General features: G+C 25.8%; 2 protein-coding genes across 3 annotated transcripts in view; both read left to right on the top strand.

Annotated features, from left to right (window-relative positions):
* LOC105364960 (discoidin domain-containing receptor 2) overlaps positions 1 to 2,201 on the top strand; it is a 237,779-nt gene extending 235,578 nt beyond the window's left edge. For both annotated transcript variants that reach the window (XM_011503003.1, XM_011503004.1), the window contains exons 15-17: positions 184 to 325; positions 974 to 1,186; positions 1,765 to 2,201. In XM_011503003.1, the coding sequence (XP_011501305.1) occupies positions 184 to 325; positions 974 to 1,186; positions 1,765 to 1,929 (520 nt within the window). In that variant the 3' untranslated portion in view covers positions 1,930 to 2,201. The remainder of the gene's footprint in view (positions 1 to 183; positions 326 to 973; positions 1,187 to 1,764) is intronic.
* Positions 2,202 to 9,105: 6,904 nt separating this feature from the next.
* LOC105364959 (prenylcysteine oxidase) lies at positions 9,106 to 11,194 on the top strand. The gene is made up of 5 exons (XM_011503002.1): positions 9,106 to 9,220; positions 9,341 to 9,996; positions 10,238 to 10,358; positions 10,417 to 10,769; positions 10,891 to 11,194. Exons 1-5 carry the CDS (start codon positions 9,121 to 9,123, stop codon positions 11,134 to 11,136), a joined length of 1,476 nt encoding a protein of 491 aa, XP_011501304.1. The 5' UTR covers positions 9,106 to 9,120; the 3' UTR covers positions 11,137 to 11,194.
* The last annotated feature ends 11,722 nt before the right edge of the window (positions 11,195 to 22,916 follow it).

Here is a 22,916-nt window from a genome sequence, read left to right as displayed (position 1 = left end):
TTAGTTAAATAAGTAGTAGTTACGTTTGCTTAGTCAGACATGAACATTAAGATTTTAGAAATTGGAAAAACTTTATTGACAATACAGAAAATTTTCTTTTAAATTCCATTGATTTTTGTCAACGTATGAAATAATTCACAATTATGGAAAATGATTGTATTTATTTTTCACTTACTTTTTCAGAAATTGTCTCGTTGGAAAGGCTTATCACGTGAAAATTTCTGACTTTGGTACTGACAACGAATTATATGCTTGTGATTACTACAAAGTAGATGGCGGCATACCATTACCAATAAGATGGATGGCCTGGGAATCTTTAGTTCTGGTAATAAATTAAAATAATTTCTTAATACTATATAACAATTATATTTTCATAGAATTTCTTTATAAATAATTTAAATCAATTCGTTCGTTCAAAGCTATGAAAAGCGAATGAACTTAAGTATCTTTGTAAGTCTAGTAGTATGTAATCTGTGAAAGACTTGCAAATTACATTATCTATAATAGTTCTTTCTATTTTAATATTATTATTATATTTTTTTAATATTCTCATTAATATAATCAAATTTCAATTACTTTGGCACTTCTTTAACGTTGATTAAAAAAAAGTTTTGAAATTGTACAAAAGCTTGATAATTCTGATCTTTAATTACAATCATCTCTTTCTTCATTTATCCATTTGAAATTTTCTTCATAATTCATGTATTATTCATGCAATTCGGAATATACATTTATTCGTTAATTTTTCCAAAAATTAATATATTAATTTCCTATAGAAAAAAGATTTCCTATAGAACAGCTAATTACAATAGAATTGCATGAGAATGAAATTTGAATAAACTTTTAATACACATATCATTGCTTTTAAAGTCAAATGTAAAATGATCAAAGGGCTTATTATTAATTAAGACTTCGTGATTAGCACGGCGACGTTTTCATCTATAAAATCTGAATCGAATACATAAACTTTTAGGGAAAATACACGACCAAGAGCGACATCTGGTCATTTGCTGTGACACTGTGGGAAATTTTGAATTTGGGAAGGCGAATACCATACGAGCATTTGAGTGATCTCGAGGTCGTACGATATTTACGTCGTTTTTGTCACGACTGTGCTGCTAACGACGATGCATCGCAAATTAAAAGCAGCGAAGAAGAAGACGGGGATGACGATGAAAGCAGAAAGGTAAGACGAAAAAGATCTTTACGTTAAATGCTTCGCCGAAGGATTGAATGGGCGAGTCAATTTGTACAATCATATCGTCCACTTTCACATCAATTATACAACATACTGTACTGTTATAATGCATAGATAATATGAAACTACCGAGAGAGTTTTTTTTTTTTTACTGTTTATTAAAAAATGTCGAATTATAGGATAGTAAGCAGCAGTGGTGCAGCCTTATGCAATTTTATTGCCGACTTTATATTTATTATTTCTATTATGTTGTTGTTGTTGTTCTTCTTCTTCTTATTATTATTATTATCATTATTATTATCATTATTATTATTATTGTTGTTGTTACTATTATCGCTGCTGCTGATACTACTATTGTAATTTTTTTCGTTGTCGTAGTCGTTGTTGTTGTTGTGCTTATTATTATTATGTTGCTCGGACTGAGCAGAGTAGCGTGTAGCTTTAAGGGATCTTGTGCTGTTATAACGATTATCGTACATATAAATAATCATTTGACATAAGTCGAGCGCGGCAATCGCGTGCAGAACATTGAAAATGATATTTCACTAGCTCTCACGATTTTCTAGATGGGCGTTGCAATCGAGCAGCTGCCAAAGCCAAGCGCCTCCTCCAAGGACATCTACGACTTGATGCTCGAGTGCTGGCGCAGGGACGAATCCGAGCGGCCGACCTTCCGTGAGATCTCACTCTTTCTCCAGCGCAAAAATCTCGGCTACGCGCCAACATCCTGATACTGAGATAAGGAGTTCAGCGTATCCGCTGATCACCAAGTCACGGCTAATTACACCGTCGAGATCGACGCGGCAACTTCTTGATCCGAGATGCAATTTTCTGAGTACGACTTCTTCATTCGTCGAACGAAAATTTAAAAAGACGATGCGCTTGGAATTTACATTGATATATTTTTTAACATACTGATTTAGTTAGGACGTGTACATAAGAATTATGTTTAATTGTACTTTTTTAATTAAATGTCGCCATTGATTCGACGAGTGCGGATATTATGATGATAATTCGGTAATGGGAGCGAACATTGGTGCGTGTAGGTAAATTACGATATTGGATAATTAGGAAACGTAGACATGTTGGCGGAAATATGTCGTATTATACGATACATCGCGCACTTAAGGATTTTAGTGGCGTACTTTCGATTTAGCTTTCTTCGCAAATGCATTTAATTATGAAAAGTATGCGTTGATTTTATCATCAAAACCTTGATTGAGATTTTCAGAGATTTATTTTTCATAGTGCTTTAAATGAATAAAATTTAAGGAAGAAGCAGCGAGGTTGTACGTACTCAATTGTAATAAGGGAAAAGGAAAGTTTTTAATGAATTGAAAGGACTTTCTGCATATGTAATTGTAAGATATGTCGGTTAGTCGGATTTGTGTAAACTTGCGAATTGATAGTTGTGAACATTCCTGCGTTGGTGAGAATCACCCAAACGTGTTAAAATTTATCGAGACATGACATAATGTAAAATATAATTCGAATCCGATGGCACTCGTTCTTCAGGTATTATTATTATTATTATTATTATTATTATTATTAAAAGGCGTTCAAAATAAAGGTATTTTTAAAGGTATTATACAGTAGCATTCGCCAAACATATGTGTGTGTGAAAAAAAAAAAAAAAAAAAATTGGTAATAAGTCAATCGACGTCATGAATACGATTATTTCACATTATTCGAATGCAAAAGATTATCATTTCAATATAAAACTAAACGATCCAGAGTTTGTAAGAGTTTATTATGATTACGTGTTAAATAGAATTTTTTATCGCGTTATTAACGAATTCTTGCTATACACGTAAAAGTTAAAAAAAAATTAGTTTTAAAAGGACGTTTTAATAGTTCAACGTATAGCTGTGCTTCTTCATAATGAACACGAAATATAAAAAATAAAAAAAGTACGATCGTATTAAAAGATAACTTGGAATAAAAATTTATTTTCAAATTCGTGGGACAAAGAGAAAAAAACATAATCAATACGTCAATATTTTTATTAATTTTCCCCGTTTCTTTATCAATATAGGATAATTATTAAAATTACAAAATAAAAAAAAAAGTCAAGAAATGATTCTAGAAGAAAATGTATAAAAATATCGAGTGATTACATATTGCACTGAATAATAATAATACTACAGCTATGACACATCATAAAGTTAAATGTATGTAATAGGCGGGATCAATGAGAAATTAGCGAATTGATTGTAAATAAATATAGATATAAAAATATACAGGTTATATTGAAATGAATGGTATCCCCATATATTTAATTCTGGCGTCATCTTTCCCTCTCGATGATTGTTTTGTTATATCTGCGAGAAACAATATATATCGTATTTTTCGTTTTATTCAAGGAAAAAAAAAATGATATCACGAGACGAACGAACACAGGGCAAAAACGAAAACAAAACATGGAATAACGAAACCGTTGACATATCGGATACAGTAAATTATTTTTTAATGACAAGCGCTACTCATATGGTATTGAATCTTATAAGCATAAACGGTTCGCGTACACCCATACATATATAATTAGTCGTAAGAAATGAATTGGTAATTCAATGATGTACACTAGAACAAAAATACTTAAGGATCAAGAATACACGTGTCGACTGTATTCTTGGAACAACTAAATACATTAGAAGATGTTACCGTTATCACATTAAAATATTATTTATATAATTCAAATACTATCTATGTAAGAGGCATGGATAGTAGGTCAACATACACACAAAGATATGTTTCATACACAGAGTTCCGTGGCATGTGTGTAGTGCACCCATGCACGCATGAATGCATGCGTGTGTATATAAATAATTATATTTTACGGGTACGCATAAGGCTGTCTTTGGCTGAAATTGTTGACCCTATCTGCTCTGTAACAAGTAAGAAGTGTGTTAAGATAAAAAATCATTTTACATTATAAATAACTTAGGAAAAATAAACTATCGAATAAGTTATGTTTCAATAGACAAATGCGACAGTGAATTATTTATTAATATTATTGGAATACATCATACATAATTGTAAATCTTAATCTGATAATTAAAAAAAAAAAAAAAATTAATAATAATAATAATAATAATAAATAATAAATAATATCAATATTAACATAACTAGAATGATAATTGTTAATTAAATTATAAATACAATATTTTTTCTACGACAAATTTGTTCCCTGTATATTTTAATTTTAACGCGAGATAGAAAATGATGTGTAAAATAAATAATTTATCGAACATGTTAATGATTTTTACGTAACATACTTCTTAATTTGTTTTCTCATGTGATAATTTGTATATCTCTTGGTATATCAACTGATCAACTTTTATTGCCTAGAATTATTTATCAATTCTATCATCATCGCACATAAGCCAAAGGTTTGTCACATTTGTCAAAAAAGTTAAAAATTAATTCCGGTAGATGCTTTAGTTTAATCTTATCTGTACTTCTCTAACCATTTCTCTCGCCTGATTAATTTTTATTATTATAATTGATACGATGACGCGCGGGCGCTCTTGCGTAGGTGTGCGAGAGTAGTTGCGCGAGTACGTCGGCATGGTGGGGTGAGTAAGTCGAAGTGCATTGGTCAGTGTGCCCTGTCCTATTAATTATTCAAATCAATATTATTTATCAGACTATGGAGTATTTTAATGGTAATTGGAACAAAAATATGAATATTATAATTTTATTTTATAATGAGTTTCAATACTAAGTTAATCCTTAGAATAAGACATTTTATTAAACAGCTTATCTTATATCGCGTAAATTCGTTTAATTAAGAGAAAGTTTATAGGTCATTCAATGTTAAGAATTCTTATGTATTAACAACTGTTTCCAAATTACAAAAAATAGAATTAATTTTTTTCTTCTTCTCCAAATTTTCACGTCAATTTTTCCATGAATAATAGATAAGAAAATATTTAATTGAATAAACGCTGAATAATATGTATTTATAATGTTGGCCTATAAATTTATTAGAGCGCACCTGTATCTTTGTTAGAATTAAACGTTCTAAAACTTTTTCCAATCGAATAGAAATCTATAGATCTATTCCTAACTAACATACCATGGTTCCGATGTATTTTAACATAAATGTTTAAATTAACTATTTTCACTAGTTTAAATCCTTTATTATGTAATATTTATTCACTTATTTGAATTTGTTACATAACATGGAATAAGCCTTTCTCTTCAAATTAAAATTGTTATGTGCTTCGAAGAATTTATCCCAATCAAGATATTAATCAATCATGAAGCTTGAATTAATTTTAATTTTTTACTTTTATTAAAAAACATTTATTAATAGACTGTGTAGAAGGTATTTAAATTTAAATTCTTCAATACGATTGTTTACAAGAATATATCTTGAAAAGGATAAATGCTCTTTGATAATATATGGCAAAATATAGTTTCTTAGCGAGGCGTAATTAGTAAAATAAAGTTATCTTAACGTAACATAATCGTAGATGTATTTTGCAAAAAACTTTTTCCACATTTAGGTTTGTATGTCCAATCATACTAATACCTTAGAATAAAGCATATAAAGCTAGCTCGTATTCATCAGATGAAAAGCCTTGGAATTCACTTTCGAATGACAGCTTTTCTATCATCCCGTGTTATAAGAAAATGTGGAGTAATTCTCATTGCCCTTGATGTGCTAATCTACAATCGGGAAGAACCGGGATGTTTGTAGCAATCATATTGCGTTGCTAAATTTAACCACCGCATTGGTATGTTGACAATCGCGCTTGAGCCTTGAGACTGAAATATTTCTTTATTGATGTAATATACTCCATATTTGATATTAGTGATTTGTTTCAAATGATTGGATTCCTTAGAGAAGTATAAATCTACTATACAAAAATACAAAATAAAATATATATATATATATATATATATATATATATATAAAAGTCAATTGGTAAAAATTATTTCAATTGCTTTGTCCAACCAACAAAATCATTAATGCTCAGATTGTATTGAGAAGCTCTGCAGTTTCTTTTCATTCAAAAAAAGTCAAGAATTGAGATCGTGTAATATTGAAAGGAAATGTGAGACATTTTACTCATTGTACTATTTTCTAAACTTTTTGGAGCTACACTCTTCACTGATTATCAAATTATTTTTTTTTACTCATACCACTTGTTTATAAGTTTGTACGTAGTTAATGTAAATATATTAACGAACTAATCATCTACGCCCGTTATAAACAATTGTGTGAAAGATCATTTGTGATTTATTGGGGGAAAAAAAAAATTTAAAATAAAAAAAAAAAATTATACTTTAGGAATATAATGATATGTACAACGACGTAGAAACTAAAAAGTCTGTATATTATAATTCTTAAACAACTGTTACTAGTTTAATACGTGTGTACATAAATCTAATAGATAGTAACTAGTCACTCTTGACGCCTTTTTGTATTTTGTAATTTGTCGTTTAGGTTCAACAACAACAATACATTAATAGTCTAATAAATAATTCATGTTATTCTCGAGGATTGCAAACTGGTTATTAATTGAAGCAGTTCGTAACGTTTAATGAATTACGTATAGAAATTGGAGACAATGAGTCAACTTATGCAATTTTGTATACAATGAGTATGCAATTTTGGGCTTGAAAATGCGCTGAAATAGCTCCGGGGAATCATTTTACGTTACGAATAACCAGTTCTTTTATAATTATGGCAACTGTAATATTGCGAACTACTTGTTTTGTAGTTAATATCATATAAGTAAATTGATACAATTTGATAAATGGTGCTTTGCATGATATCATTAAGAACAGCTCGAGTGATAGTTTGTAAGTTAAATGACTAGTGTGGGAGAAGGGGGAGGGAGAAGACAGCAAGTGCGCGTAAGTGGGAGAGCGTATGAGAGAAAGTGAGATTGTAAATCAGATAAATTTTTGTGTTTTACTTATAATAATTAATATAAATTAGAATACAATCTTAAGCAGTGAATCGCTTGTTTCAGTAATAATGCGCGTGGAGCAATATTAAGGTATTTAGAAGACATCGATGTGAATTCATGAATCCTCGACAAATTTTTTGCATATTGTAATATTACTTTTTTTTTTTTTTATACGTAGAAACTTTGCTTAGATACGATTAAACAATAGCTGCAAATTCTTTCGTTCATATAAATAATATTTTATTACAGAGTATTATAAATCTTTCAGTATTTTATTACTGAACAACATTTGGTAAATGTATATTCTAGGCGATTAGAGAGAGAGAGAGAGAGAGAGAGAGAGAGAGAGAGAGAGAGAGAGAGAGCGAGAGAGCGAGAGAGCGAGAGAGAGAGAGAGAGAGAGAGACTTTATGTTTTGCTCATAATTAACGAGTCGTCTTCTAATTTACTTTCCCGAATACTGTTTTACTCTGTATAAAGGCCAAAGACACTGAATATTCATTCATCACGTGTGTCTTTAAGCCTTATATCATTGTTATTATGACCGTATAATGTAAGAATTATACATTACGTATATAATAAATTTTGAATTTATAGTAACTTACTAATAACTGAAATGTAATATGCAATAAATATAATGGGGTAATAAATTAATTACTCTAAGAAAAATTGACTTTTTCAATTACATAACATGGACAAGACCTTAGAAAGATAACCAAATTACGGATCTTTTGTATCGTCGCTTTTATTAACGCGTTGGAAAGTTTTGGAAAATTTCTTCAATACTAATTTAATTTAAAGCTCTTTATTAATTTTCACTTTGAAACATTCTTATTATCAAATTTCAATTTGTAAATAATTGCTGGTAGATAATTAAAAATTAAATTGAACGATGAAAGCTAATGAAATATGAATTTTATGCTATTTGAAATCCATAATATAATAGAATATAATTCTCTATATTATTAATAATAATAATAGATACATCGTATATAAATTCGATATTGTAAAATTCTTTATTGTATGAAATTTCTTGTTTTGCAGTATTCAAATGAACACTTAAATAAAATCTCATAATATAATTTTTACGAAATTTCATCTTGAATATTATATAAGCTAACTAAAAGTTATATTTACAAAATTTTATTTCAAAATATTTTTTAATTAAATATACGGCACAATATACATTGAGATTAAAGTAAATTGAGTATTGAATATAATAAATTATTTTAATTAAAATATATATTTATTGCAATAATGGCTTTAAATACTTTTGCCATTAATTAACAATAATCACTTTAATTAAATAATTGTTTGTAATCATTAAAGTCATTTAAAACAAATCAACGCACGATAGATGCATATTTTATGCTGTCATTCATCCTTTTATTGTACATACATACACTTTATTACGATTCTTGTAGCATATAATGTAAAATTGTTCCCCTTTCCTTAGCTTCTCGACAATCATCTCTACCCTCTCCCCCTCCGCAGCCACCTACTCCTACCACCACGCCAACCGACCGTAATATTTTCATTTTCCGCCAATAGAGAGTCGCGAATTGACTGCTGTCCGTACATTTCAGCGACATTGTGGTCTGCTTTTATTTTTATAGCCACCGTGTGTGAATCGAGTTATATTAGAGACAAATAATCAGAATCTACTGTGAAACTGAATAAAAACCTCATTAGTTTCAAGAAATGAACTCACGGCTATTTTTTATGTGACAAATGCTTGTAGGGTATTAGTGGCTCGAAATAATGACCTACAACATAAATGAGAAATGTTCGGTTAAGATAATAAAGCTTTATTAATTTAAATTTTATGCTATTGCTTTTTTCTTCTCTTAAATCTTAAATAATTGGTAATAAAGAAAATTGAATGTTTTTACATGGGAATGCGTGTCTCTGCGCGTGTGTACGTCAACACACAATTATGGTTATTACGTAATTAATTAATGTAAAACGGAATTTACATTTTGAATAGAATATTATAGAATGATAATTATATTAAGGAAAGTCATTCCTATTATATTCTTAAATGGATTCTTATTCTTCAGAAATTGTTTTTGCTCTGAAATTACTAAACCAAATGTTGGTGAGTACCTCAATTTTAGAAATAAACATTATTTCCCTTTGATAAACAAAAACTCAAAATTTTATTAAACATGAGTCATCGTACAAAATCATTTATTTATAATGAATTTATGTTCTGCAGCTATTATTGGAGCGGGTATCGGCGGAGCCTCTACATCTCATTTTCTCACTAAATTATTTGACAAAAATTTGAAAATAGATATATTTGAATCCAAAACTATCGGCGGACGCCTCGCAACCGTTAAACTTGGAAATAATGACTTTGAAGCAGGAGGGGCTATAATTCACCCTAGAAATATATATATGAAATATTTCGTTAAATTGTTAAATCTACATTCCAAAACTCCAGTGCCCGACGATACATTTGGAATTTGGAATGGCAAGGAGTTTATTTTTAAAGAAAGCAATTGGAAAGTAATTACGTTGTTGAAACTTATTTTTAGATATGGATTGCAACCAATTTATCTTTACAGATACGTGGGTAGCATATTAAATGATTTTGACAATATTTATAATCTTCAAGAACAAGGCATTGGTTATGAAAATGTAACTGCTCTAATCAGTGCCATGAACGAAAACTTGATAAATTTAATGCAAGTATCGATAAAAGATCATTTGCAGAGTTTGGGTTATGGAGAACAGTTAATAAATGAATTGGTTAAGGCTACGCTCGTTGTCAATTACGGACAAGATACAAATGTTCAAGCTTTCGTTGCATGTGTGTCGATAGCAGGTGCAGGCTTTGATTTGTGGTCGATCAAAGGTGGCAATAAAGAGGTAGTGTATTCTACTTTTAATTATAAATAATGATGTTTTTGTTAATAACAGTTTTAAAACAATAACTCGAGAATTGTAACTTAAAATTTTATTTATATATTATCTTTCTTTTACATATTTAAATCAATAAATACTCACACCCGCGCGCACTCCCACACACGCATATATATATATAAATGTGCATACACATATTGTTATTTAATTATGTTGATTATTAATGCTGTTGTACATTAATATTTAGGTACCATCTCGTTTGATCTCTAATAATGAGATCGTTTCAATAATATATTCTACTGTAAATAGAATTGATCGTCTTCAAACGGAAGATATGCCTAAATATGAAATATTTTATAAAGAAAATGGTAAGGTAGTAATTGCATTTTTGTATGTTGTAAAATATAGTATTACTAATGATTTCAGGAACTGAATCTATAACTAGTAAAGTTTATGATATTGTTATTATCGCCGCTCCTATGACAAGTGATCAAGAATCTTTAGTGACTTTTAATGGCTTTAAGAGCTCGGATGTTCAATTTTTGGGAAATTATCAAACAACGTATGCCACTTTCGTAGCGGGCAAAGTAAATTTCTCCTATTTTGGAAGTAAAGAAACATTCAGCGGAATTATAAGTTGTAATCCAGTTGACACTGTCATTAGCTCAATTGGAAAATTAACCTCTGTAAATGGTAAACGAGACAAAGGAGTCCAAGTGTGGAAAGTATTTAGTAGGCAGAAATTAAACAGTACAATTATCAACAAAATGTTTTCCAAAGTACGTTTTACATTAAATATTGTACTATATTCGATAAAAGTTTAAACACTTTTTTCCACATAATGCTTAAGAATAATACATAAAACTGAACACCTTTCTAATCAAATTTACTCATTTTTAGGTTCACAAAGTTAAAGAAATCAAGTGGAAAGCATATCCTCAATATTCATCCGCGATGAGATTTGATAAATTCAAAGTAGACGATTTCATGTATTATGTTAATGCAATAGAATGGGCGGCGAGTGCTATGGAAATGAGTGCTATAAGTGGACGGAACGCTGCAATTCTAGCATTTACAGATTATAAACGATATTTATCGGATAGAAAATTAACGACAGAAGATCAAACTCACTCTTCCGAACTGTGATAATTGTTACATATGATATTCATAATTATTTATTTACTTCTTTCGAGTTTATATGTTCGAATTAAAATTATTATTTTTTATTTTTTTAATAAATAACAAATCAGAATATAATATTATTGCTGATGACTATGCAAGAATTTTAATTTTATTATTGTGATTTTATTATTATAGTAGCACATCAAACACTATGTTTGAGTAATCTAAATACATTATTATTAGAGTCAAGCACTGGGTACTATGTATCGCAATTTTAATATTATTATTACATCTCTGAGAGAAAATATTTTTATTTATTTATGTATTTTAGTTTAAAATATAGTAAATCAAACGATTAAAGATTCTAAAGAAAAGATTTTTAATAATTAATTTCAAATAACTATAATTTATATTGTTACACACAAATATCCTAATATTATATGAAATTTTATTAATAATATTGTTTCGACATTATTAACGTTATATCTTTAGTTTGCACGAGTCTATTTTATATTTGAACATAAAGAATTAATTCAAAGTAAGTTTTGCCCAATGAATAGCAGAAAAGTTACACGCCATTTTTGTTCCCGAAGTTATAAATTTTAGTTACCTTTGCGCTACTACCACCCTTAGTAGCATTTGTTTTTTGTTTACCTGTCCAGAAATCATAATAGTTTACTGTGAAAATTAGTGAGTATTTCATTAAAATAAAATTAAATATGAAAGAATTGTACATTAAAAGCATAAATACTTTTTTTTTTTTGAAATTCCGGTAATTTTCGAGTACCGACGAGTAACAGAGTATCTCTTATTAGGTTAGTTTACTTATAATTTAAATTATGTCTAAATCTTTTATATGTAATAACAAATAGTATACTTCAATTATTATATTTATTAGTAAATAATAATCGTTTCAAATATTTACAAGAATATTTCGATAAAATAAATTGATGTTATTATACGTCCAAATATTCGAATATAACCTCTTGAAGAATTGAACATTATAGAAAGTTAATAGATAAATCATTTTGAAGAAATTATTTTCAGAAAAAAAAAAAAATATATATATATATATATATAGAGAGAGAGAGAGAGAGTAAAAATAAAAGTACAAAGCGTCATATGGTATCAGTGAATTATTTTTATAAGATATATTTATTTTAATATCTTGTATTATTGAATACTGTATGTAGAAAATATATGTTTACATTGGCTGTTTTAATTGTCTAATTGTTCTTCATTATCATAGGAAATAGTGATTATAATAAAATTACTAAATATTTTATTAATGTAATTTTCATTTCTAATTTATATTTAATTCTGTATATGTAAAGTTTATGTCATTAAGACATATTGTAGAAATTAATAATTATAAACAAGTTTTTTTTTTTAAATTAGAGTTATGATTAAATGCAGGTCTCTTATATATTCTGTAAAAGCTAAATAAAAAGAATGATTCATAATATTAATTATCTTTATCGTTATATTTATTTAGAAAATATTAGAAATATTTTAATAACATATTTTAATATTTTAATTATAATTTGTATAAAAATTTATTTTATGTATTATCAAATGTAAAATTCGAAATAAAGAATCTAATCTTTAATTGATTTAATTTGGTAAATTAAATGTTTTTCTTCAAAATAATATAAAACATTGTTTAAGTAAGTAACTAGAAACTATTTTTTAATCTATTTAAGAAATAAATTAATTTATCATCTTGAATTATCTTCAGTCGGTCACAGAAGTTTAAAAAAAAAAAAAAATATTTAATTTTATCTAAAGTTTTTATCTAAATAAAATATATGTAAATTAAGAACGTATTATTCCATATAATTTAGTTAAAAAGCTTTTCTGAAATTTCTAGTGAATAAGTTCATAAAAGTTAGAAAAGATGTACTCTAGATTTACTTTAAAAAAAGATTTGAAATAATAACAATTTTATATGTACAGTCATTACTTTAATATTAATCATTTGTAACTTAAATAAACAAAATCATAGACATGTTAATACTTTATTAAATTAACAAATGTGTGAACTTCATTAGAAGTCAAACGTTCTTTTATTTTGATTTCATTCCAATTGATTTTTCTTACGTTTTTAAAATATTTCAAAATTTTAATAATTAAAGGATATATTTTGCAATATTTAAATACATTTTTTTTTTTCATTTACATTATAAACAATAAGGTAATTTTCATAAAATTTGTAAACATTATTACTACGTATTAATTATTTATTATATTTAATGAAAATTATAAATTGTTTCTATTTTATTAGATGGAAATTTTTAAATGTATTCAACCTTTTATTTTTATTTAAATATATGTATTTAACCCTATAATTAATTTATAATTAAAAATAATTAATAAGTTTTTATTTAAAAATAAAATAGGATGTAAACAAATAACTTTGCTATTGAAATAGTTAGATATGTAGAATTGAATGAAATGTTTTTAATTTAAAGATATTAACTTTGTGATTCGAATTAGATAAGTAAATAGATATTTACTTATTTAATTATAATTGTAATACGAGCAATAAATTTAAAAATATAAAAATAATAAAAATAAGAAAATACATTATTAATATTATAATTATTTGAAGTACGATCAATTCAGAATTTTAAAATAGTATTGATGGTTTGAAAATTTGTTGCCTACAAGATTTTGAATTATTATTAATTTTCTGTCATTCCGAAGTTCAAGCATTTTACACGTTTAAGATCCACGAATATAATGTAAATATGCATATGGATAAATCCTTCATTATAAATATTCTCTTTTGCAAGTCAATTTGAAGTATGAAAATAGTTAATTATTCTCATCGAATGTATATTATATTAATAAATTAGATTACGAAAGTTTTACCGTATAATAATTACTGATTATGAAACTGTGATTTAAAAAAATAGTTTTTTTATATATAAAATTTCAAATAAGAAATTCAATCCAGCAGTTATTAAATAATACAATCATAAACAATAAATTGCGTAAGTTTTATTTATTTGATAAAAAAATTTGCAATAAATTTTCGAGAGATATAAACGAACTGAATAATGTTTTGAAAAATACAATAACTAAATAATAATGCAAATAAGAAAAAGCAAATAATAAATGTTAAAATCAAGTAAATACATTTACTTACGTAGGCAATTTACTGCTTTAAAATTAATAAATAAATAGAATTTTTTTATTTTTATTTAATTATTATTATATTCTGCAACCTGGCTTAAAATCATTATAATTATGGTAAAAGAACTTTAACAGGTGTTTCATTCTTGTTTTTTACGTGTGTGAAATAGGTATGATTAAAACTGAATTTTGAACAAGCAGCCCACATTCGTGATAATTTCTTTAGTACAGATAAATGTTTGGGTGGAGAGTATGGAATTTGTTGGTTAAGTGTCAATAAACTATGTTATAAAGTGTATAAAAATTATGCTAGAAATAGTAGAAAATTTTCGAGAAATAATTTATATTTCTTGTTTGTGACGGGTCTTTCGTTCATAATTAATTCTCTATTTATCTTGACAATATCAATATTTGACAAAGGGGAATAAAATTTGTTTATAGAATAATAAAACTAAGCTGAACAACCGTATTGATTTTTATTAAAATATTATTTGTATTGTACATATTGGCTCTAAGTTATGTCTGTTCTTGGTCTGGAAGAAAGACACTGAAGAAGAAGTGATGAAAAGTATGATGTCAGTAAAATTAATCACAGAGCTCATAGTTTCACGTAATGACTGTTAGTCGAAAAGTGATTATAAATTTATTAAAAATAGTTTTATTAATGTAAAAATTTTTTCATAGAATTATGAATTTAAATCAAATATAATACGTGCTAGTAACGTGAAAAATGGTAAAGTAAATATGTAAAGTAAATGGAATTGAGTTAACTATTTATAAAACACAACGTGGTATTTCGTATTTTGCTAATAATGGAAAAGAACGGATTTGTGGAGTCTTAAAAATTTTTAAATAGATATAGAAAGAATTCTTAGTGCAACACTTGTCATGTTGAAGAGATGGTTGAAAATACGAGAGGAAAAGCCTTAGAAAAATGTTTTTTATTAAATTTTTAGTTAAAGAAACATAATGTATACTACAATTAAAATATTACGTGCATGTAGGAATTAAATATATAATAGAATATTGAAACCAAATCAAAATACTAAAGGGACAATTTAAAGATAACAGAAAAAAATAAAGCAAAAATTTTTAAAGGAATAAAGCTGAAGTAGCGACGTTTCAAAAATTCTGGACTTGACAAATATTCTAGATGTAAATAATAATTTAACAAAAGTTACATTAAAAAATTATGATGACTATAGTAATTCTAGCATATTCAGCATTTTGATTATCGAGATGCAGAGTTTAAATATATTGATTGAGATTTAGATTGCTTGGCGGTATGAAAATGTTAGGCAAATGATGAGTTTTTTTTTTCGTGGAGCCAATGACATAATGTTGCTTTTATCATCGCCGATTCGCGTTTTATATAATTTCTTGGAAGGTTCTTTCGTATTTAGAACATTATTTTAAAAGATTCAATTAAATTTTAAGAAAAATAATGCGATGAAAGGATTTTCTAACAATGGATTGGAAAATTTATATTATTATTTTCAATATTTAAGTTTTTAATTATAAATTTCTTATCAACTTAAATCAATTTACATCAGTTCGCATTCTTATAAATATCCCATAAACATTTATATTTTAACAACTAGGATAATTATTTTCTTTAAATTGTACATATTGTATGTATCTACAAATGAACTAATAGAAAAATGTTTGCATTGGTAAAATAATAAATTAACCATTTCAAATTTAAATAAGTTAGTATAAATAACATAGAACTGTAATAATTACATAATAAATGACTATTTTATCATGATTCATCGAGGCTTATTAAACTGTGTTTGCATAAATGATACATTAAAATTGGAAAATTCCATTTTATAAAATTTATCTCATAAAATGATAATGCTTTGAAGGAATTCATAATATGATTAAGAACATTTAATTAAGCAAAAAGATGATTTTTGAGTTTTATTTCCGAATTGAAATTAAAATTTTCTACCTTAATTCATTGAATATCAAATAAAGATTACGAAGAAATATTAGTTAGCTATAACGAATTTAATTCTTTTAATTCTACTAAATTTAAATCGAGAAATTGTAATGTTTAAAATTAAATACAATTATGGAAAAATATTGTTTTGTTTTATATTATTTTTAGTATGATTTTACTAGTTTTCATATATTATGAAGTTTTAATTACAGTTTATCGAATATATATATATATATATATATATACATTTTCAGAATAATGTACTAAATATGTAGTTACTAAAATATTCAAAAAATTTTTGTTTACGAATAAAATTGAGTGTAATGAATGAGAAATTTTTTACTTTCTGATGATATTATGTTTCCAAAAATATTTAACTTGACATTAAAGAAGTCTACATATATTTGCTCTACAAAACTATTTATGTATATATATATATATATATATATATATATATATATATATATATATATATATATATACATAAATTTTTTTTAAATATGCTATTAGGTAAATTCATGAAGTAGCAATGAATCTATAGAAAGTACTTTTCATTCTTAATTTTGAAAAAGTAATTAAATGAAGTTAACTTGTATAATAATAATCTTCTTCAAGGCGGAAACTTTCTTAATTATTAATTTTAAAAGAAACTGTTGAATACGAGAAACTACTTACCTTTTTTATTTGAAGAATAACTTTTTCCGGTAAAATTGATAGTTTGAAGATATTAGAATAAAAACCCTCAATGGGACAATGACTCTGATAAAGACGAGTATATCTAGATGTTTTAACAATAGCGATTTTAAGAAACTGAGCATTAAAGCAAAAAATATTTGAAGACGGTACATACTTAAACATACAATTATATTTTAACTGTTGCAAATTGTATACAAAAAGTTTTAATTGTTTGGTGGTGGAGTTTGACCAGCTTCGTTATTAATAAAGTTCACTGCATATATATAGACACAAATGCGTCGTGTCTGTTGTCCGCAAATTTTCAAAAAGCACTCGACCTACTTATAGAAAGCCTTCTGGGCTTGCAGCAAGATCCCGCAATGCAAAATTTGGCGACAAAAACAGTATTGTGAGAAAAGTTTTAATATTAATTTCTGTAATCTATACACGAGCACATTGTGGCTGAATTTATTTGAAAAATATTTGATTATGCACTATTTTTATGTCGTGAAAAAAATTTAAAAAAACGTCAAAAATATGAAAATAATTTAACTTACGAAGAAATATTTCTCATTATAATAAAAGATAAGATTAAAATTATCATAGAGAGCTCAGTCTTTATAGAAATTATTATGGACGAATAAGGGTTTTATAGTATAGTTATTATTAAAAAAAAAAAAATTTATAAAATTTCCTAATTAAACATTTATTCATTCCCGTGTTCATAGACAAGATCTTTAGCAAATATTAGAAAAATCACAAAATTATTATTAAAATTTTAATTGCGCATATAAGTGGAGAATAATTGATTTATATTGTATTTAATACTTTTTATTCTTAAAAGATTTCATTTATTAAAATCTCCATTTCCCATTTAACATTATTCTTTATTAACGACTTACAATAATTGTGTAATTAATTACACGCAATAAGTATTTAACCTTAATAATTACGTTGATATTTTCATTCTTTTAATTGAAACACACAGAATATTATCATTATCCTAGATTTTATTTGTACTTGTTATTTATTTGTAAATATTTTTATATAATTTTCATATTATAAGTATTTTAATAGAATTAACTTTACTTTTCTTTATATAATTATTATTTGCTTTGTATATTATTTAAAGAATTTTCTATATACAAACCATTATTACTTGTTAATAAAATTTAAAAAAAAATCAATTATATAACTGTACTAACAATAATTTTGTAATTTTCGATTTTAATCTAATTATAGTTTTTTTTTAATACAATTATTCCATCACATAGTTTATTATATAAATGAAATGTTCTTTTTATCCGTTACAACCATTCTCAAGTAGTAAAGAAAAAAGTTTTTATTGACTAAAAGACACTTATACACTGAATTTTGTTTAAAATTGCAATTTGTAAGGTATAGAAAATGTAACAAAATAATTTTTTTCTTAAAAATTATTTAAACAATAGCAATGACAAATTTCTTTCAAATTTATTATTTATGTTGTCGAAAAAAAAAAAAAAAAAAAAAACATTTAAATTAATATTTTTGACGAGCAATCGCAATTGTCTATTAACATCAATCTCTTTCACTTTCAAATTTTGTTGAGCCGCATAGAACATCGAGCGTTCTATGGTCTTTATGTGTATAGGCTTTGTTCACATAGAAAACTAAGAAATTGAATTAAGAATTCAATAATGCATAGCGAAATAGAGAGATTCATATTATATAGATAAGAATTTGTCAAATAATGTCTTCCAAATCTATCGATTATACTACTGGTTGAAAGCTTAATTATTGTTTTCATTCCAATCATCCAAGACTGAATGACTTTATTATACAACGATATTATAATACAATAACAAAGTTACAGAATAAATTACATTCTAAAATAATTTTCCATCTATAAACTAAATATATATGAAATTATATATTTACATGCATATATATTTATATGTACGTATATATAACATGAATTGAATTAGATTATTAGATTTAGTTATAATAAATGTAAAGTATAAATTTAATAACAATAAGAAATTATTGTATTACTTTATTATTATTTAAAAATTACATAATATTTACAATATGATTTTATCAATTACAGAGAAATAATAAATATTTCAATATAATACATTTTTCTATAAAAGTAAATGTCGATATGAATTAATGAAGCAATGAAAAAAATGATCTTAAAAGGAATAAGACGTTTTGCTTATTATTATGTAAATAATTAAATGAATAAGAAAAAAATATGTATCGAAATATAATAACCGAATAATAAATATTTATAATAAAATGTATAATTTCTGCATGTCTTAATAAATCAATTTTTTTAATTATAGCTGTTTTATATTTTTTGAAAAAAAAAAATACAATATATATATATAAGGGCAGAGGGAGAGTAAGTGATGGAAGAAATTTTAATGACAAAGCTGGTAATATGAATAAATGGATAAAATACGATTTAATATGTTAGATAACCATCGGAAATTTTAAAAACACTCTTTAAAATACTTTTTTTAAAAGAGCTTACAATTTTATGATGAGAAACGAAGAATTCTTTAAAAGTAAATATATATAAATATTTATTTTACCGAAATGTTAATAAAAGTCCTATAAATAAAATTTTAATCAATCATCGATGTTTCATAAACTATTATTTATGGGTTATTTGAAGGGCTTTCAATATCCGAGAATTATATAAGAAAATGAAAAATTAATTATATATAGAAATAAGAAAAATTAAATACATAAAAATATCAAATCAATTAAATAAATTAAAAACAAGAAATTTTTATAAGCACTAAAAATATTATTAAACTTTTGTTAATACGCGAATTCAAAAGATAAAATTACTATTTTATTCTTATTTAATATTAAAACATCCTTCGGAATATAATTTAATAAAATGTTTTGAGAAAATCTTTTATAAATTAACAACAAGCATTATATCATTTATTAATTCGAATTAATTATATTAATGTATTCCAACTTGCGACTTGAATCTATAATTCCACTATCGATAAATTGGCGAATTTGAAGGTCAAGTTAAATTTGTAGAATTAATTAAAATTTATAGAAGTATTTTTAGAAATTATTACATAAGAAAGTTCTTTTTGAAAGACAATTTAATCATATTTAACCATAATCTGATAGCGCGTTATGCATTGTTAGATTAATTTTTAAATATTAACTGATGAATTAATTGGTATTTTTATTTCAATTAATGTATGAAATCGATGAATAAAATGTGACTGTAGCATTTATTAGAATTAATTGTCTTTTGAATTTAATTTCATCTCTTGTTATTTATAAGAATGTAAGAATAGTATAAACAGTAATAAATGCCGAATTTCGTGAAAACTATAATTAATAATATAAAGCCAATGCTTACAATAGGTTGACCTTGACAATTTCATTTTTTGTTATAGTTTGTGAAACTTTCGTTAATTTGAGTTTCGCGTAGCTCGTGGATAGTGAGAAAAAAAAAAGAAAAAAAAAAGAAAAAACTATGAAAGAATTGCGCAAATATTTCTTGAATTTTTAGCTCCATCGTCGTTACACGTGTACTGAAGCTCACGTGGCATTCAAGCTGTCGCGTGTCCTTTCATATTAGCCGATTCTCCTCCCCCACATTTCTCCTTTCTCGCGTAGTGATCAAAGCTACTGGCGCTCCTGTCGCTACTTTTACATAACGTGCTTTCAACTTGTATATTTTGCGAATAAGAAGCGAATAAATAAATGAAGAGAAAATAGGGAAGATTGGGCAGGAGATATTTGGATTAAACAAGCGTAAAGTTGCTTTTCCGCTCTGGAATTGGCAATACCGAGAGACGACGGCGTTCTCGCTCATCTTCATTGCCGATCCTTCTGTCATTTGCTGATGATGGCAAATTGAGAAACGGGGAATTGCTTTAAAAATTGCCTCAATGCTCATTAGCCATTTTGATCTGACATAAGAGAGCTTTGTAATATCGTGATGCCTTCGTGGCAATTACCAAGCTTTTGCTGATATAATCTTCATGCTCGTAGTCTTAAAATGGGAATGCATCCTTTTATATTTCGAGAACGATGATCGCGATAATGATGCTTTCGCTCCAGGGCTCAAGGAGATGTCGCATTTCTTAAGATAAAGGAAAAAATCGATGGGCTTGGAAGTTTAATATCCCCTATGTATGACGGGTCTCTCGTCGTCAAATCATGTCGTTTTTTAAATGCATCAATTACAAATTTTTGACTATTATTTTTGTTGTGCGGACTGCGAGAGGATGAGGGGATGGTTTATGAATATACGTAATCCTACTGAATCGAAATTTGAAGATAAATTTAATTCTTCGAAATCAGAACTTACGATTATATTATTTTTCTCGAATGAAAAGTCTTGAGGGTATACACGAGAATATATATATATTTATATTGTCGATAAGATTATGAAATTAAATAATTGCAATATTATCGTTACACTACACTCTTACAAAATTTCGTCAAGAAAAGATAAATCTCATTTGCATGCTTAATGTAATAAAGTTTTCTTATACAACATCCAATTACATTTCCATTTCTAATTATATTTTGTAAATGTTTCTCAAACACTGGCATTATAGTTAATTTATAATTAATTTTTAAATCTAATTAATATAAGGTTATATGCAGGTACAAGCACATTAGGCTATAAAAGATTAATATTGACCTTTGAATATCTATTACTTTTGTACGCTTCTATAGCAAACGATAAAAAATTTGTGGTTAATATTAAAAATATCTTTATAAAATTGTAAAAATTTCAAATGTATAATTTTATTTTTACTGTTCAATAAAGTCATTCGATCAAGCGTCAAATAAATTTTGAATAATTTAATATAAATTGTTTCTTTTCTGATTAAGTAAAATAAATAATTAGTTTTAATAGCTTAATGGTACTTTAAGTATTGGAAATTATAAACAAATTTTACTAGTAGAATAATTAAAAATATGTATAGAATGATCGATGTTTTAATTGATAATATTGTAAAGATGAATATATAACTTAAGGTAGAAACACTATATATATATATATATATATATATATATATATATATACATTTATTTATTTGTTTATATAAATTAATTAATGTAATAAATTACATAACGCCGTTTTCTAATTGAAGGTAAATCTGGCTGTACAAGTAATACGAAGATTACATAATACAATAATCGAAAATGATAGAATGCATTCAAACGGATATGGATTTATAATTAATAATGTGTTTCTATGTGTCTGCATTATATATTGACAAAAGAGCCGATTTCAACGAAAGACTATATTGAAATTCCGTGAAAGCAAGATCGTGGTCTTGTGCAATTTTCCATGTCCATATAAATATTTGCATGTGTTGTTGACAGTCCGGTTAAAGGCAATTCAACGTAATTATTTTGTTAAGAAGAAAGCTTCCAAAGAAAATTAGCAGTAATCGAGATAATACAGAACAAGATTTTTAAATAACTTATTTGCTTCACGCATTGCGTAATATTCAATTATCTATGAAATTAGCTTAAATAAAGATATAAAATATATATGACTGAAAGCTATGAAATATGAGATTTTTTTTATTTGTACTATTATTAAAAAACCAACGAGAATTCAATATTGTCTATTCTATATTTTCTTGCCAAAAGCATTGTCAATGAAATTAACATCGTTTATTAAAGCCGAAAATAGTTGATATTAATTAATAAACTATATAACAAATAATATCAATTTTATGGATAATATTCATTAATAATAAAATTAATTATTTTTTATCATCTAACTCGATTTATGTACGTAAATTGAATACATTGTTTGTACATACAAATAATGTATTTTAATGTGTTTCAAAGCTGATAAAATAATTCATGGAAATATTTAATATTTCCTATACTCATGATTGTTCCTACACAAAAGTCTCTAAATGGTTCACTATCTTAAATTTATTATTTATTTACAGAGATAGATCGAAACTAAACGATAATAGTATGTCAATATGAAAAATATCTTGCAATGATGATGGAATAATAATTGTCCTTTAAATTTTTAGCAACG

The sequence above is a fragment of the Ceratosolen solmsi genome, unplaced genomic scaffold, assembly GCF_000503995.2.
Source record: "Ceratosolen solmsi marchali unplaced genomic scaffold, CerSol_1.0 scaffold61, whole genome shotgun sequence".
NCBI lineage: Eukaryota > Metazoa > Arthropoda > Insecta > Hymenoptera > Agaonidae > Ceratosolen > Ceratosolen solmsi.
This window is presented reverse-complemented; position numbering and strand designations above follow the sequence as displayed.